A 16,210-nucleotide genomic window follows, 5' to 3' on the forward strand; every position below is an offset into this window, starting at 1 on the left:
ATAGCAGGGGCATTCTTTAGGCGATGTTTAAAATAAACAATGTGCAGTTTTGTTTAGTTTGACAGTAAACTTTAACACGGACTCTGAGACTAGCGATAAACAGCTTGAAAGGTTTTGCGTTTTTAAAAAATAATTGTTCACTATCTGCTAAACCGCTGCTTGTTTTGAACACTTGGTTATTTAATAGAAAGAATTGTTTCACGCTAATAGCGACCTCTTCTGTCGTTTCCTTCAAACTGCGGTGCCTGTAGCATAGCTGCCGTAAATATTGCCAGACTAGAAAATACACTTAACTATTTCATTTACATGGGTAATATTTTTAAATGGATTATAAAATTATATGGTACAACACTAAGATGTATTTGATCAAATTTTATTCTCATCTTGCAAGAATGTACATACATAGTTTTTTTGTATCAGGCGTAAAATTCGCCCATCCGAACCAAAGATACTTAAACAAGACAAGATGAAAATGTGCAGGCGTACCTGTTCGTTCGCGAAAATTGGATGAATTTTATAATCAGAAAATAATCATTTAATTCAACAAAAAGTACCCTCGAGTAATTCATAGATATTTCCAAGGTTGTTCGTAGTCAAGAGGCGCATGTGAGGGCACTAGCGCCTGTTAAAGTTGATAACGAACGTCTGAAATCTTCATGGTTTGCTTATCAGCAAACAACTACACAACTTTAAAGAAACAAATATAAAAACCAACCGTGGTTAATGCGAGAATCGCTAACATTTGAAAAGACTGAAACCAAAGCATCAAAAAATGATTCCTGTTTAAGTGAAGGCGGAAGTAAGCGACGGATGAGCTTTTGCTCGACCCTCTTTGAGTCTGGCTTGAGTCGGAGCGGGTGTTTTTTTTTCAGGAGGGAAACTTTAGCAGGTTTAACGCGATTTGAACACATTTAATTCCAAACGTTTTGTCCCCCGAGCCAAACCAACCACATTGAAAGGTAGGAGCACACTTCCATGACGGAACGCGAGAGTTTTGTTGCATACAAAGCTCTTTTAGCCGCTTCCTTTTGCGCCATTTTCGCTAGTTTGATAATGGCACTAATGTAATGTGCGCCCCGGCGCTAATGTTCTTTGTCCTAATCCTAAACGTTCTCGCTTGTTTTCTTTTGACGGTATATCGGATTGCTCGCAGGACAACTATCGAAGGGCTACGAGTTATTCAATGGTTCCGCTCCTCGTTGGGGGAATGTGTTCGAATCAAGTGCATTTGCGCCATTTTTTGTGCTGCATCAGGCCGTGACAGTCGCTAACTGCGCCTGTTGGTTCTGGCGCACATGAGTTAGCTTGGCGAGCTAACCCGCTAGCTTGCTAATCAATTGGCTTTAGCACGTTTGACTCCGTCTGACACAAAAATGACAAGTTAACATAGTAAAGAGCAATATGAGATTCGGCCCATATAGAATAGTACGGGGGAAGCACACTACTCAGAGTTTGAATCTTGGAAATGATGTACATGCTAACCAAGGTGGGGGCTAACTCTGTTAGCCTCCTAGCTTTAAAGACGAAACGGTCCAAACTGTCACTTTCAAGCCTAAAAGTCTGTTTTCATGCCAGTTCACGTACGAGTGTAGCACACGGATGAAGCGTTTAAATAGCCAAGTGGCACAGTGGCTACTTGCTATGTTCGTGTTTTGAACAAGTTGGCTCGTCCGTGGTAGTTCTCAAAGCGTTTGCCAGAAAATGCATCCTCTATCTTCACACTTACCGATTTTGGAGCAACAAAAGCCATCTAGTGAAAGAGCGTTTTATTGCTTGAGCTGTCACTATACACCGCTGGCATAGAAAGGTGATCAAACATGCAGGTTGTTTGTAAATCATTTTCACTGGACATTATTCCACTTTCAGACCAATTTGGTGAAATTGTACAATTTCCCACGGTACACCCGATGATCTGTCTGTGGCAAGCATGCTGGTTAAGAATGATTGCCCTATAGTGGAAGCAATAGTCCATCTATATTGGAACCAGGATGGAGTTGTTCAACGGGGGCTAATTAAGTCACAATTTACTCAGAGCTGAAGTCATTCGTTAAGTGTGCATGATTGTTGTATTTTATCGATCAAGGCTCAGAAAAGTACGTAATGTTTCTTGCTAAAATTCAAAATTCGCAAATTATCGTGACTTTTGATAACATGGTGATATCGCAAGCATTTTTTTTTTTTTTACCAGTGCCCCTTTCAGAATAAATTGAATTATACGTTGTTGTTTTTTTGACTGGCTTTTGTTTTCAAAAAGTTATCCATCAAATTGTGGTGTATATGTAATATGAGGCCATCATACATTTATTTTGTGTTCACAGTCATAACAGCCCTCCGAGGGAAACCATATGGCACGTGAGAAAAGTGAGTTTGACACGTTTGGATAAAATTTCTTCTTCTTTACAGGAGTCCACAAATCATGTCTGGCATTGCATTGAGCCGGCTTGCCCAGGAGCGCAAAGCGTGGCGGAAGGATCATCCCTTTGTAAGTATACAGTGAGCACCCACCCATACCAAAACATTTGTGGAAAATTGCCCCCAGCCCACCCAAAAATATATACAATTGCCATATGTGTGGTTCTCAAATGTTTTAGTCCAAGTGACACCTACAAAAATACTGAGCTCTCACAGTACCAGCATTATAACCAACACTAAACTATAGTAGCATCTTAGGCCCATATTTACTGCACCAAATGACAACAGTCGTCAAATATATGAGTACTAAAAAGTTAAATATAACAGAACTGTACTTAACTCAACCACTGTACTCTGCTGGTCGCTATGCACAGTTTGAATATCCACACTTTGAGAATCGTTGGTGAATTTGAATAGTTTTAACCCTTAATATAACCCAAAGTATTTGTTATTGTAATTTAGAGTGTATGTTTAAAGTGTATGTGGGCGGCATAGAAAAAGCACTCAAAAAAATACGCTGCCAGATATATATTGGTGCTTTTCAGTGAATAATTTTATTTTTGTTGGATAGAAAAAATCAAACATAGAGTCAAACATGGTCATTATCATCTCTTTATTTATTTTTGACATTCTGGCCTTACAGTCGACTTAACACTTGAGTTTGATTGCTGTTCGGTAAAGTTTCATTTTCTCGAATGTCTGTTGTGTCTCTTCAGGGATTTGTTGCTGTACCAACAAAAAACCCAGATGGAACCATGAACCTCATGAACTGGGAGTGTGCGATCCCTGGCAAAAAGGGGGTAATGTTCTTTTATCATTCTAATGAAACAGAATTCATTTTCAATGGTGTTTTACATTTTAAAGAGGTTATGGATTATTCCCCATATAAGATGTGCACGTGTACAATGTACTGTCCAACGCTTGCGATAACTTCAAAATGAAACGTGAACGCGTGCGCCGGACTTGGACGTTGCCCATTTGCGAAGCTCATCACTTCATTGCGTGTCACCAGACTCCGTGGGAAGGAGGCCTTTTCAAACTGCGCATGTTGTTCAAGGATGACTATCCTTCATCACCGCCAAAATGTGAGTTGCCCTCTCCTTTCCTAATCTTGTTTACTTTGATACAAGTAAGAGCCTCAGTTGGTGGTCGAAATGCCTCGGAAGCAGTCATCCGTAATACAAGGCCGATTGTTGCCGTCTTCCGAGTATAGATTACAAAATGTTCCTCGGATTTTACAATGTCTCCGTTTTGTTACTGGCGCCCAGTAACTCGATTGTTCCGGTGGTCACAATATCAGACAGCTGTATTTCGAGTCTACCGTGTCCAGATGGTACAGGCTTGCTCTTTTGTTGTTGCGTCACACTGTGATGTCATATCAATGGCGTTGTCTTGTTTTTTGTTTTTTTGTGTGTGTTTAGGTAAATTTGAGCCTCCTCTCTTTCATCCAAACGTGTATCCATCAGGCACAGTATGCCTTTCTATCCTAGAGGAGGACAAGGACTGGAGACCGGCCATTACAATAAAGCAGGTTTGCATCGCAGGAACTCTCATCCATTAGGATGGAAACGATCAATCGAATAGCAAAATCTGTGCCTCGGTCAATTTTTACTCGATGAGATCATGGGTAGGATAACACTGGTCAACACATTTTTGCTATAAAAAAAAAAAAATGTTATCAGAGATGCAAATAGTTATTTTTTGCACTGATATAAATGACAAAACATGGTTAACGCCATATTGCGCAAGCTTTCATCGGTCAAACTTAATTAAACACACCAAAACAACAAAGGATTTAAAAAAAAAAATAAAAAAAATCAATGTGAAAAATACCATCTGAATCAAATTTGCTGTTGACCAGCGTCATCGATTCAATTTCTGCAGCCCTAAAGGACATTTTTAAGTGTTGTTTCTGGAGTTTCTCAAAAAAAAAAAAAAAAAAAACAAGTTGGAAAATGATTTTTTTTTTTTCAGTTTGTCTCACCGGGTAATTTCTCCCGCAGATCCTATTAGGTATTCAGGAACTCCTAAATGAGCCAAATATCCAGGATCCAGCCCAAGCAGAGGCTTACACAATCTACTGGTAAGACACACGTTCTCTTCCAGTCCGCCAAACGTTGCTCCCAGCGATTTAGAGACGAGCGTTCCGTTACTTTGGACGCCCGTGTTGGACTCCCGTCACAATTGGCTGTCGGAAGAGATGCAGAGTCCTTGACCGTGTCATTGGGGGAGGAATTGGAGGGCGTCCTGAGCAAATGTCATTGTGCGCACTCAGCTCGCCTGCGTGTGGGCATGCCATCGTGCGCGCGTCACTTAAGTGGACCATCGTGACTACCGAAAGCGAACGTACAGGCTTTTGAGACGCCACATACTATACTGTTTTATTTTCATTATTTAACTGAACCACCAAAAAAAAAAACATGCAGTGAATGGAAAGGATGAAGCAGATGCCTCCGAAGCCCAAAAAAAAACAATCCGGTATTTCTTTATTTTTTCGAATAATACTCAACGACATTTATCATTTCATATGTAGCTGTGGTGTGGCGATTCTGCGGTTTTTGTTTTGCCCCAAAATGGCATTTCAACATCCTGATGCTTCTTCTTTCTTCTTCTTTTGCAGCCAAAACAGAGTAGATTACGAAAAGAGAGTCCGATCACAAGCCAAAAAGTTCTCCCCCTCGTAAGGGCAAGGACGGGTGTCTTGCTGTGGCAGAAGGAATCACCTCCCCGCTCAGTCACAATGAATGTGCTCCCCTCACATCGGGACTTGCTTAAAGACTTCTATTTAAACTCTACACATTCTGTGCCATCCACACCCACACCTTTTGACCTGTCTTTTGTTTTTGTTTTTTCCTTTGCTCCGTTGGTTTTGCTCTTAATCGCCGATAGGGGCGTAACGCTGAGAGGGGATCGGTGCTTAAGCACCCTGGTCATTTCTTTTTTTTTTTTTTTTTTTTTTTTTAAACTTTGTCTTATGTGGTGCGAGGGACGCGACTCCAGTCCACTTTCATCGAGTCCATGCAAGCTGTCCATCATCCGTGTCCAAGGAAGAAAATCCTATTGTTTTTTTTTTTTTTCCTTCCTCTCCCTCTTCGTTTCCACACATTTATTGTAAATGTCTGCTTATTTCATTGTCAGTATTTCAACTGCTGTATAATGAATGGCACTTTTATACTGTTGTATTTCACTTAGTGTCTCTAGATGTTTCTGTCTAATTCTTTCCTGGGTTTTTCTATTCAGCATGCTTTAACATATGATAGAATCTGCTGCCTTGGCTGTCTTTTTGTTAATTCCGAGTCTTTTGTTTTTTGGATGAATAAAAAGGCTGCAATGGCCAAGGCAGGTAGGCAAACCATTGTATCGGACTTTAAGGTTAAACGGTGCTTTGTTCATGTATGTGTTGGCGTAAATAAAACTTTCTACAAAAGGTTCCTTGGCTTCGTTGCATCATGCGGAAGCGGCAAGCTTGTTTCACAACCTAAATTTGTTCCATGAAATTGTGTTAATTTACAACAGTATTTTCTCCATTTCCAGCGTTTGGCTTTGTTGCGCTGCTTCTGGTATGTTGGTTATTACGTTTTGCGTTTTCGTCCAATCACGTTTGAGCTTCTGTTGCCGTGCTGATTTAATCTGCCCGCCCTTCATAGTCAGCCAATCAGATGTCAAGTTTGGCCTAGTCAAAATTATTCCGTCCTCTGATTGGCTGGTCAGAGCAAAATCTAAACTTTGCGCAAAACACGTCCTTAGCGATCTGCACACCTTAAGACATTTAATAGTCAATCTGTGGTGAGTATGATGTATTTTTTTTTTATTTAAAAAAAAAAAAGTTTTTGTCAAACTACAAGAGGTGGATAAAAACTCAGGTTGGTCCCCGCTGAAGACTTGCCCAGGTATAAATCACCTGAAAGTATGGTTGCGCTTGTGGCCGGTTTTAATGGCAAAACAACAAATCATGGTATGATATCGTGGTTTTTCATTTCACGTTGGGGACTGAAAACGAACAAAATGAGTACTTGAAGCATCATTAGATTAAAAAACATCACAGCTTGAATCCTCTTTTTCAGGAAGTTTGACATCAGTTACTGCTTTTGAGGAGACGGTCATGCAGACAGTCTGAATTCTAAAATGAAAAATACCGACGACATTACTGCTTGATTGAAAATTGATTATTCAGTAAAATTACCACAATTTAGGGTCCTTCAAAGCATTTTTGATATGTTCTCCCAAATTTTTGCCCTTGTACCTTGTCGGTATTTTTTTTAGTAAGCAACTTTTATTTCATTACTTTGCTTTTAAATGTGGGAAATTCTTTTGTTTGTAAATGTTTTTGCAAGTTGTACTTTTGATATTGTGTAATACAGCGGGTTACGTTGTGTACTGCCATATAAATAAAGCTGCATTTTCTTGCCCAAAAATATTTAACACATAAAATCCAAGTTAAAAATCAATTCAAACGTCATGATTTTAATTGTATTATTTTGCAATTTATTTTTTTTTTTTTCCCCCCCAAAACGTCCCATCTTAACTTCCCATGCAAATTTCCTGGAAACTTCTCAACCGACACATTCAACAAATGACATCACGACTGCCTAAATGTACAATTAATTTCTGGAAAGCATCTTTCTCACTTGGGCTTCATTACAGTAATCATGCTCTGACCTCCCAGCGTGCGTCGCTTCACCGCTCGGAACCTTTCCGGCGACTTGAGCGGACCGCCGCAAGTCGCTGACTGTGCAGTATTCAGGGCAGTAGCGGAGAGGTCCCCCCTGGATGGGAGGAACGCGGCCGGGCCCGCATGCCGCCTTCCCCTCGTCGGGCGCCAAACGTGCCGGATGGTTTATGACGTTTTCATACGCCATCTCGTCGTCCTGCGCCGGCGTCTCCGCCGCGTGGCTGTCGACTCGGAGCGTGTCCTCTGGCTTGAGCGCGATGGTCATGTCGGCTTGCGTGTCCACCCAGCTCTGTCATCACAGTGGTAAAAGTACTCACAATTTGGAATTAAGTCAAAGGGCAGATAGTAAAGATTAAAAAATATATATATTTTTTTGCTTGCTAGCAGAAACCTTTTGTGCTAACACTGGCTGGCATTTTGAACTGTTCATAATTCCAGTCTAGACTAAAGGAAGGCAGGTTAAAGCTGAAGAAAACAGCCCAGGGACACTTTTTTTTGTTAGCTTTTTAGCAGGAGCATGAAGGTTTTGTGCTAATTCGGACTATTTTGAACAGTTCATAACTCCCCCCGCCCCTTTCCAGTCCAGTTCCATCTGAAAAAAAGAAGGCCCCTGGCACTTTTTTGTTGTTTTCTAGGAGAAGCCTGATTGTTTTTGTCCCAACGCTGACTGCTGTTTGGAACTGTTCATAATTCGCCCCACCTCGTCTAGTTCAGTTCCAACTGAAGAAAAATAGCCCTAACGCATGCCGCCGCCACCACCGAGCTTCGCCATAGGTTTGGCGTTCTTTTGGTGGTAGGGGGTAAAAAGAAAAACGTTATCAGGAAAATTAAAACGGATACCCGAAATATCTACTCGAATACATTTGCACTTGGTTACTTCCAAGCCAGCACATTACTGCAACTGCGACTAACCTTAAAATCCCCGTGACAATTGGTGTACAGGCTGTGGAAGTATGGCGCCGGAGTGGGAACAAAGGCGCCTTGGCTCCACCTGGAAACGTCCAACTCGTGACCAATCAAATGTGCACGTATGGAATTGGCGGGAAGGGATGAGCGCCTTACTTTTTTAGCAAAGCGCAGCACACTATCAGGGCGAGTGCGGCCGTCGCTCCTGAAGCCAGGAAGACTGTTTTGCCGTATTTGGAAAGGAAGCCATCAACTGGGGAATTTGAGAAAGTTATTGTCATTGGGTCACCCCCTGTGCATGGTCAATCGAGTCAAAGCCGATAGGTAAGCAGAGCTGCACTGTAAGCAAGCAAGTCATGTTGGTTTGTTTTCAACATGTTTGATAAACGCTCGAGCTTCAACCTCACCATTGGCCGAGACAGTCCTCCAGTGGACCCCTTGAGACCAGGCACTCCACGGACCCTCAAAGTGAGCGGCACTGGGCCTGGACCGCACTTTGGTACTGTATTCCGTGTCCGCCACCAGGGCACCGTCATCCACAGAATAGTCCATACTGTCGGTGTTGTGCAATTGCGTCTGGATGGGGGGGAGGGGAGAAGAAGGATCTTGACCTTTTGTCACCTTTGACCCGTTTCAAAATGGCCTCCTTACGCAGTTATTGTCCCGGCCATTGGCGAAACAGAGCTGATAATCGAGGTTGTCCGTCAGGGTGGTGTCTTCACATTTCTCGTAGGTGTTCTTCCATGTGAAGTGGTGCTGACTGGAGTTGTGGCTGACTTCCAGGCAGCACGGTGCGTTCAGTTTAACTGGGAAAACGGAGAATTCGTTGGTTGTGTTTCCTGTACACGTACAAGACACCGATACAGATTGGGTACTGTATTATATATAGTCAGGATGCACTGAAAATGTTTGAAAAGTGCATTTTCTGCTTCATGTGTATCGTGAGCTTTTCTGCTGAGTGGATAATGCGGGGGGGGGGGGGTCATGATGACTCCGCCTACTATGTTCCACCGGCATGTATTTGTCGTCCAGCAGCCGGCACCACTGCGGTCCATCTCTCGGTTTCCCGCAGAGCGAGATCTCATACTTGTCGAAATCCATAAAATCACAAGACTCCTTCATGGTGACGAAACACGAGTGGCGGCCTCCGCTGGCGTTTGACAAATTGCATTTGTATCTCTCGCTGCGGACAAACGGACATCACGCGCGTTTAATCAGCGTTTGTAGTCGCGCGTTCTGAACGGCCGGGAAGGGGGGGGGGGGGGGACTTACTTTGCATATACTTTCAGAAACATCAGCCAGTGGGGGCTGTCGTGGGCTGATGTGAGGTTGAGGGAGCAATTGATGGTGAGCACGAAATCATTGTCGCACTGAAAACTCATGTCTACAAATCACACAAACCAATCAGAGGTGCCACCAATACTTAAAGGGGAAGTCAACCCAAACATCTTTTTTTTTTTCAAGAATATGTTCCCAGCAGGCCCACTAGTTGAAACACGGCATTCTGATTCATTTTGTGTTTGCGGAATATGTTAGGCAGCAAAATCCACCTTTTTTTAGCCATCTCCGGGGGCGGCCATTTTGTCTTGTGTCGACTGAAAATGACATCACAACTGCTCACAACGACCAATCGCGGCTGACCTGTTTTCTGAATCTGAGCCGTGATTGGTTGTTGTGAGCAGTTATGTTGTCATTTTAGGTTGACAGAAGAGAAAATGGCCGCCCCCAGAGATGGCTAAAACCGGGTGGATTAACACTTTTTCCACAAATGCAATATTTATCAGAATACCTTGTTTCAACTAGTGGGCTTGCATGGAACATATTCTTGAATGAAAATTGTTTACGTTGACCTCCTCTTTAAGTAGAAGTAAAGATACGTCTGTAAAATTCGACTGGTCCAAGTCCTGGTTCAACTCTTATTTTTTGACTAAAAGTAAGGCTTAAATTTTTTTTTTAAAAAGTACCTGGAAATCATATTTCCCCAGTGAAATAAATGCAGGTATAAGTAAAAAAAAAAAACAACACTTGACCTTTTTCAGTATTTTGGCAATTTGGAAAATAAACACTCCACAATAATAGAATTTGTAATTTGGAACTTATGTTGTCAATTTATAGACTCAAACCCCAATTGTTCATTTTCATCAAACAGTACATACAAGTAGCAACCTTTTTTTTTTTTCTTAATTCTTTCCGGACCTGTACTGCATCTCACCGTCTCTCTCACATCAATTGCGACCATTTGATTGTCATTGTATCAAATGAACATCACCTGTGACAGAAAGTCCCGCGTGTAATAAAACCAACAGCATCATCATCGCTTTGAGCTTGTCCATCCTCTCGGCCCTCGCAGCAGCGCTCTCAGGCGCATTTTTCCGTTTCGTTCTATTTGAAGGACGAGCGGAGGAGGGAGCTATCGCTCTCTTATCTGAGAAGGGGCGGCGAGTAGGCCCGCCGCTACGATTTCATTGCACCGCTGCACCCTTATTTTCATACAAAAGGACGAGAACGGCCGTAAAATCTCATCATCCAATTCGACAGTTTGTATGAAAGTATTTCCGATTCGGAGTATTCATTTCGTATTTGGAAAGTACCCCCGGGAGCTCTTTTGTGCGAGACGTGACTCACGTCGGGCAATAAATTGTTGAAAATTTACCATGTGATTTTCTCCGTCGGCTTCAACCAACACCTCCACTCTAATCGTGTCTTGAATCGCATGAAGTTATGCAACCCAAAACGATGAAAGCGGCTCGTGTGCCGATTGTGTAAAAGATCAGAAGTTGTCCCGTGACAAACATCCGCCTGTAACATGCGAGCGGCCCGGCCGGATCGTCATTCGGGATCACATCCCGCACGCACTATTTGAAACGCTCTCATGCTCGCTCGAGAAACGCTTTCATATTCGCAATATTGAAAGGGATGAAAACGTCGTTTTCGATGTTATCCTCCCCCCTTCCTGCCTAAAGTGATGCTCGTCAGCGGGACTCTTGCGAAATGGAAACGTGTCGATTGTGGCGCAAGAGTAATCGTGACAAGATGAGCGATGTCTTCAATGTGATACCAACGTGTTTTTCTTTGCGCTACTTAGATAAATACATTTCCTTATTGGTGATAAGACACCTTCAAGTTTACGCTGACCACGCCAAGTCGAATATTCTGCTTCTAAAGGCACTTCTACTGAGGAAGAAAAAAAACAAAAATACATTGAGAAAGTCATACAAGCAACAACTATTGGTAAAAAAAAAAAAGAAAACACCCTTCCGAGAGCTTTAATTATTTTAATGTTCGTTTTTTTTTTATTAGTTTTTTTTATTCCATTGCTTGTTTTGAAAGTTCACCAATGTATAAAGACATGAAATTCAATAAATATAAAAGTGGGCCAGCTAGCGTTAGCTTCCCTGTTTGTGTAATCAGAGGCAGTCAAAATAAGCTAGGCTTTTTTTGTCGCATTTTTTTTTTTCTTCTAAATGGGTAGTTCAGCGATCCGAGATCTAGCCAAGCACTTGAGGGTCACTCGCAGGCCAGTTTTCCGTCAAAAGACGAGAGCGTGATGGCGAAGGCCTGCAGGGCACACATGGGGAAACTGTAGTCCATGGAGAAGACGTCCTCGGAAACGCGGCCGAACTGCATCACGATGTAGTCGCCTGGAAGACAGATCGGCCACGTAAGGCAGACGGGCGGCGTTCGGCTCCTTGTTAGAAAACGGCAAGTTGAGGGGAAAAAATAGCCATCTTGCTACATTTGCGTACCAACTGTTAGCATGTTAGCGTCTGAACCAATCTCCTTTTTGATGAGTCCCTACCACGAGGCGAAATGTAAAATCTTTATCGATCTGCTGTAGCGCGTTTTCCACTGCGAGTGCCATCTTGTTTGCTAACTGTTAGCATTTGAGCTAATCCCCTATAAAATTGTTCAGCTCTTACTGGAAATAGAGCAACCACAGAGAAAAGTTACATGTTGGCATAACAACTGTTCCCATGTTAGCATTTGGGTCTTTACCACAATGTAAAATCCTTATCTTTCTGCCTTTGTGTCTTTTGAACCAAGGATGTTATGTTAGCATACCAGTTGTTCAAAATCGCACCATCCTTTTACCCCAATAAATCTAGGCCAAGTTGGGAATTCACCATTCTCCGGGTGGATGATCTGGAAGTTTTTAACGGAGGCTTGCGTGACGCGGCCGTGGAAGTTGAGCACGTACGACTGCGTCTGCTCGTTCCAGCTGGGACATTTGTTGACCAGGGTCACCAGCTTGTCCGTGTTGTTGTTGGCGTAGCGCGCCAGCAGGGTTTCCTGTTCCTGAAAGTGTCACCAGCGTCTTGGTTAAGCATTTCCATTGTTACATCATACCAGCGCCCGGATTGTAAACGGACATTTTTGGGCTGAACCGACACTCTGTCGTCATTCTCCAGCATTCCCGGGATGATCACTGTCATTTTGCGGGGACCCCGGAATCCAAGAACGTTAGTCTCCTGGAATAGAAATGATTAAGGTTCTTGAGTTGGCGGACCGACAGCTGACACCGAATGTATAACGAGATCATTAGACTCACGTAACAAATGGCCGCTAGCTCTTGTCGAACAGATTCGCACTCTTTAATAAAAGGCTTTTTCTCTGGATTTTCTCCTCCATTGTAGACGATGAACTTTGTTCCCAGAACGTTGGACCTGGGACACACAGTACCAGTCTTATTACATACACTACATCAAAGGTGTCCAACGTTTTTTTCGTACACTACAAATCAACCTTAGCTTTCCGATGTAGCAGCTGGTGTCTCGGGACAGGTTGGTCGGGTCTGTTGAGATGAGATAGTTGGATGTTTTGCTTCTCTTCCTTTTGCGGCCGGCCATTAGAAAGACCTTAACGGTGACATAGGGAGCAAAGAAAGCCGAGAAAAAGTCCAACTCAGCCTTTAGAGTGAAATCCGCCTTTGCAGATAGCACACCGGAGGTGTTAGCGTTAAGTACTTTAATGTAGCCGAAAAGGAGAACCAACCCTCTTTCCGTCGTCTTTCTCCATGTGAAGGTAGTACGTAGGGTACATGCCCTTCTCCATGCCTCTTCTGTCCCTGGTGACCCGACACTGGATGGTCAAGTCTCTGGGGGCGGGACGCAAAGCGAACGCCTCCAGGTCCTCCACCGATATCGGGGAAGCCGTCTGCGGTGACAAAATGCTTTTGGTTCGTCATTATAATCAAGTCATCCGTATTCATTGTTGTAGTTTTCCTGGTTTCGTCCCAAATAAAAATAAATTTAAAAAAATCACTCTGGTAGAAAACGACAAATGGAATTAGCCCAATTTGTGACGACTCACTCCGTCGGTGGATTCGCTGCCTGAAGACGAGCTCTCCTTGTAGTTGGAGTTGAGGGACGCTAAACTCGGTGTGTTTTTCTCGACTCTCTTCTTCTTCCTCTCTTTCGCTTCCGTTTGAACGTCCTCGTCCTTGCTGTCGTCGCTTATTTGGCACCTGGCTGTGGGGGGGGGGGGGGGGATATTCACACGATATCATACCAAACGATTATCTGGATGGCGATCACACATTGACGCATACACGTGTCCAGATGTTTTTTCTTCCGAGGAGACGGGCGGGACGGCGTCGGGCACTCGTCTCCCTCGTCGTCGCCGCTGTCCTCGTGTCCGTTCTTCTTTGGACTCGTCTGTTGGAGATCGGACGACGACGTGTCGTGCAAGTGCTTCTCTGCACAAAAAAGAGAAATGGTAAAACCAACACGTGTAGCCAATAATCTGAACAGCAAAGGCCCCGTTTACTTTTGCGCTCTTGTTTGGCCGTCGTGTTTGTCTTCTGTCCATCATCGCGGTCTTTGGCTTTGTCCTTCCTTTTTGTTTTTCTCTCCTGTTTCTCCTTGTCTTTCTCCTGTCCGTCCTTGTCCCCCGCGGCTGGAATAGACACACGTTGCAAATTCGTACAGTCAACCCCCGTTTATCGCGGGGGGTGTACTCCAGACGCACCCGTAATCGGTAAAAATCTGCGAGACCATACGAAAACAAAATAATTCATCTTTCATCAATGTTTCGACGGCTCGATTTGGGAAGACGGTAGCGGAACAAAGCTGTTGGTGCCTTTGTGAGGACGAAACTAGCACGATGACCGCAAATTTGCGTAACCCCGGCAACAGCAAAAGCCAGACTCTTGCCAGTTGTGAGAGCGCTACATTTTGCTTTTTTCTTACGTTTTGCCTTCTCTTTCTTCTTGGCTTTCTTGCCTTCCGCGTGTGCATCGTGGTCCTCTGTCTCGTCTTCCTGTTGCTCCGTGTCCAAGTTGATCTTTTTGGGAGCGAAGGGCGTCTCCGCGGGCGCCTCCCCTAACGTGGTGGCGGCCTCCGCGTCGCCGTCGCCCTCCGTCAGCGCGATGACGTCCATCGGGTTGTCATGCGCGTGCTCCACTTGGTCTTCACGGGAAATTGGATAGAAATGAATTTCTGGAAAAAGTCGTAAAGCTATTGCGCAGCAAGTGATGTTTTTGAGACAAACCGCTCAGGGAGATGTTGCTTAGGGACTGGCTGATCAGCAGCGGCGTCTCGTCCGAGCGGCCTTTTTGTCTGCGGTTCTTCTGGCGGGCGTCCCGGTTGGCGACCACCATTTGACAGTCGGCCCGCTTCTTTTGTTGCTTCTTCATCAAAATGGATCGCTGGGACACAATTAGACCTCCTGTTAGCTCCTACTTGATTAGCCTTTCAACTGTGACACATAATTTAAACAGTGGTTGTACTTCTATTCATTTTTCAGTTTCTTGAGTTTAGAGGTGCAATGACAACTAATTGTTTTTCAAAGTAATCGATGATTTTTTTGACAATTAATTAAATCGTTTGGATGACCTTGTTTGTTTTAAATCATCCTAATCCTTGGCCTCCCAACAGTAAATATTTGTGATTCTGCGATCGATCGGCCATAGATCGTGATCGGACAATTTCCGTGGAAAAGTAATGTGATCGGCGATCAATGTCTTTCATTGCGATCACAAACAATGATCACATCAGACGTCTCCTTGAAGGTGTCTCATTCTCTGTAAATTTTACACACCTCTCAACAGTATATATTGTCATCTTTCTGTAGTCCTAAATGAAGAAAATAAGTATTTTCTTTTTCTTTTACTTAAACAGTGATCAACATTTACCCAATCGTAATATATGTTTGTGCCTTTTGTCAATTTGAAATAATGTCCTGTTTTTTGTAGAGTAAAGAATGGAACTTTGGATAGAATGTTTTTTTTTTTTTCTTCAATCTGAGTCATCAATTAATTATTTCTGTGCTGAATCAAAATGTAACATTTGCAAACTACTGGATTGATTTAACTTCTGAAAACAGTGATCGGCATTTTTGCCGATTTATGTCCATCTAAAACGGGTTTTAACGTGACCTCCAAGGTCAGAGGGTAATTGTGATTGAAACATTAGCATTATGCTATTTTAGTACCAAGGTAATAAACCTGTTGTTGAGGAAAAATTCAAAACTAAGCATTGCCACCTTTGTATTTACTACGCATGATTACTTTGGTAATGTGTGTAACAGCAGCCGATTCCGACTTATCAGTAAGCTTGGAATATACTATACGAATTGTTTAAAACATTAAAAAGAAAATACATTGAACTAGTATAGCCTTCTCTTTTACTCTCAGCAGTAGAATATTTTTATTTATTTATTTTTTTTACCTGATTGTCCAGTTTCTGCTGTCGTATATCCGGATCCTCCATTATTGATGAGCGACTACAGCGAGATGCTTAAAAACTGAGCAAAAAGTGCAAAAGTGGGCCGGAAAGAAAGCACTTTAAAGCAATTAAAAGAGGACGCTGGCGTGTGCCGGCGGCCCCCCAGCTCCATCTGACTGTCTGCTCACCTGCACGGAGCAGAAGGCAAAGTGGATTAAACGGGGATAATGTTCTTAAAAACAACTATGGCTCAGCCAGCGCGGGCAACTAACGAAGGAAGGACCGGGCCCGGGCTCCAAAGGCTTGTTTATATTACCGCTACAATCGATCGTTACAACGCACAAACAGGATAATTTCATCTTTGTTTTTTTTTTTTTACCTCTCCACAAATTGCTCCAAAATGAAGAAAAACATCCAGGCAAGAGGCAGATTGATGTGTTTTCAAATCAGGCAGCGTCTCTGGTCAAGTGGCTGAAACAGGTTCCCGAACCATCAAAGCGAGACGCACAAACACATCTCTCGACTTAATGGGGTCTGTGCAAGTGGGGTATCCGGT

The 16,210-nt window shown here is 43.2% G+C and overlaps 3 protein-coding genes across 4 annotated transcripts; 1 reads left to right on the top strand and 2 right to left on the bottom strand.

Moving 5' to 3' along the window:
• The first annotated feature begins 502 nt into the window (after nucleotides 1-502).
• On the top strand, nucleotides 503-5,843 carry ube2ib (ubiquitin-conjugating enzyme E2Ib). 2 transcript variants are annotated; one of them, XM_086017305.1, is made up of 7 exons: nucleotides 503-959; nucleotides 2,319-2,482; nucleotides 3,129-3,212; nucleotides 3,425-3,497; nucleotides 3,834-3,943; nucleotides 4,416-4,495; nucleotides 5,033-5,843. In XM_086017305.1, exons 2-7 carry the CDS (start codon nucleotides 2,417-2,419, stop codon nucleotides 5,094-5,096), a joined length of 477 nt encoding a protein of 158 aa, XP_085873431.1. In that variant the 5' UTR covers nucleotides 503-959; nucleotides 2,319-2,416; the 3' UTR covers nucleotides 5,097-5,843. The 2 variants fall into 2 exon arrangements, with proteins under 2 accessions (XP_085873431.1, XP_085873430.1); XM_086017304.1 differs by having other exon boundaries at nucleotides 552-959; nucleotides 2,404-2,482.
• A 1,023-nt stretch (nucleotides 5,844-6,866) lies between these two features.
• On the bottom strand, nucleotides 6,867-10,335 carry LOC147128874 (interleukin-21 receptor). The gene is made up of 8 exons (XM_086017090.1): nucleotides 10,260-10,335; nucleotides 9,263-9,374; nucleotides 8,992-9,173; nucleotides 8,642-8,796; nucleotides 8,398-8,566; nucleotides 8,147-8,243; nucleotides 7,997-8,075; nucleotides 6,867-7,373 (listed from the first exon to the last, which is right to left on the bottom strand). The coding sequence occupies exons 1-8, from the start codon at nucleotides 10,321-10,323 to the stop codon at nucleotides 7,014-7,016; spliced, it is 1,218 nt and encodes a 405-aa protein (XP_085873216.1). The 5' UTR covers nucleotides 10,324-10,335; the 3' UTR covers nucleotides 6,867-7,013.
• A 916-nt stretch (nucleotides 10,336-11,251) lies between these two features.
• LOC147128875 (tubby-related protein 3) lies at nucleotides 11,252-16,160 on the bottom strand. The gene is made up of 12 exons (XM_086016435.1): nucleotides 15,658-16,160; nucleotides 14,480-14,636; nucleotides 14,179-14,397; nucleotides 13,757-13,885; nucleotides 13,539-13,685; nucleotides 13,301-13,458; nucleotides 12,983-13,144; nucleotides 12,734-12,846; nucleotides 12,540-12,654; nucleotides 12,361-12,459; nucleotides 12,115-12,286; nucleotides 11,252-11,631 (listed from the first exon to the last, which is right to left on the bottom strand). Exons 1-12 carry the CDS (start codon nucleotides 15,697-15,699, stop codon nucleotides 11,498-11,500), a joined length of 1,647 nt encoding a protein of 548 aa, XP_085872561.1. The 5' UTR covers nucleotides 15,700-16,160; the 3' UTR covers nucleotides 11,252-11,497.
• Between the last annotated feature and the right edge of the window lie 50 nt (nucleotides 16,161-16,210).

This window comes from Filicampus tigris, chromosome 19 (genome assembly GCF_054856515.1).
Source record: "Filicampus tigris isolate MCC_2025a chromosome 19, RoL_Ftig_1.0, whole genome shotgun sequence".
Taxonomy (NCBI): domain Eukaryota; kingdom Metazoa; phylum Chordata; class Actinopteri; order Syngnathiformes; family Syngnathidae; genus Filicampus; species Filicampus tigris.

Excerpts from the sequence above, each read along its gene's own strand:
- LOC147128875 (XM_086016435.1), bottom strand. The coding sequence starts at position 15,699 with ATGGAGGATCCGGATATACGACAGCAGAAACTGGACAATCAG. Across the intron at positions 13,886-14,178 it reads GAAGAAAGAGAAGGCAAAAC|CCGCGGGGGACAAGGACGGA; the intron begins GTAAGAAAAAAG and ends TGTCTATTCCAG. Across the intron at positions 11,632-12,114 it reads GATCATCCACCCGGAGAATG|GCGACTACATCGTGATGCAG; the intron begins GTGAATTCCCAA and ends TCTGTCTTCCAG.
- LOC147128874 (XM_086017090.1), bottom strand. The coding sequence starts at position 10,323 with ATGGACAAGCTCAAAGCGATGATGATGCTGTTGGTTTTATTACACGCG. Across the intron at positions 9,174-9,262 it reads TTTCTGAAAGTATATGCAAA|CGAGAGATACAAATGCAATT; the intron begins GTAAGTCCCCCC and ends GTTTGTCCGCAG. Across the intron at positions 8,797-8,991 it reads ATACATGCCGGTGGAACATA|TTAAACTGAACGCACCGTGC; the intron begins GTAGGCGGAGTC and ends CCGTTTTCCCAG.
- ube2ib (XM_086017305.1), top strand. The coding sequence starts at position 2,417 with ATGTCTGGCATTGCATTGAGCCGGCTTGCCCAGGAGCGCAAAGCGTGG. Across the intron at positions 3,498-3,833 it reads TCCTTCATCACCGCCAAAAT|GTAAATTTGAGCCTCCTCTC; the intron begins GTGAGTTGCCCT and ends GTGTGTGTTTAG. Across the intron at positions 4,496-5,032 it reads GAGGCTTACACAATCTACTG|CCAAAACAGAGTAGATTACG; the intron begins GTAAGACACACG and ends CTTCTTTTGCAG.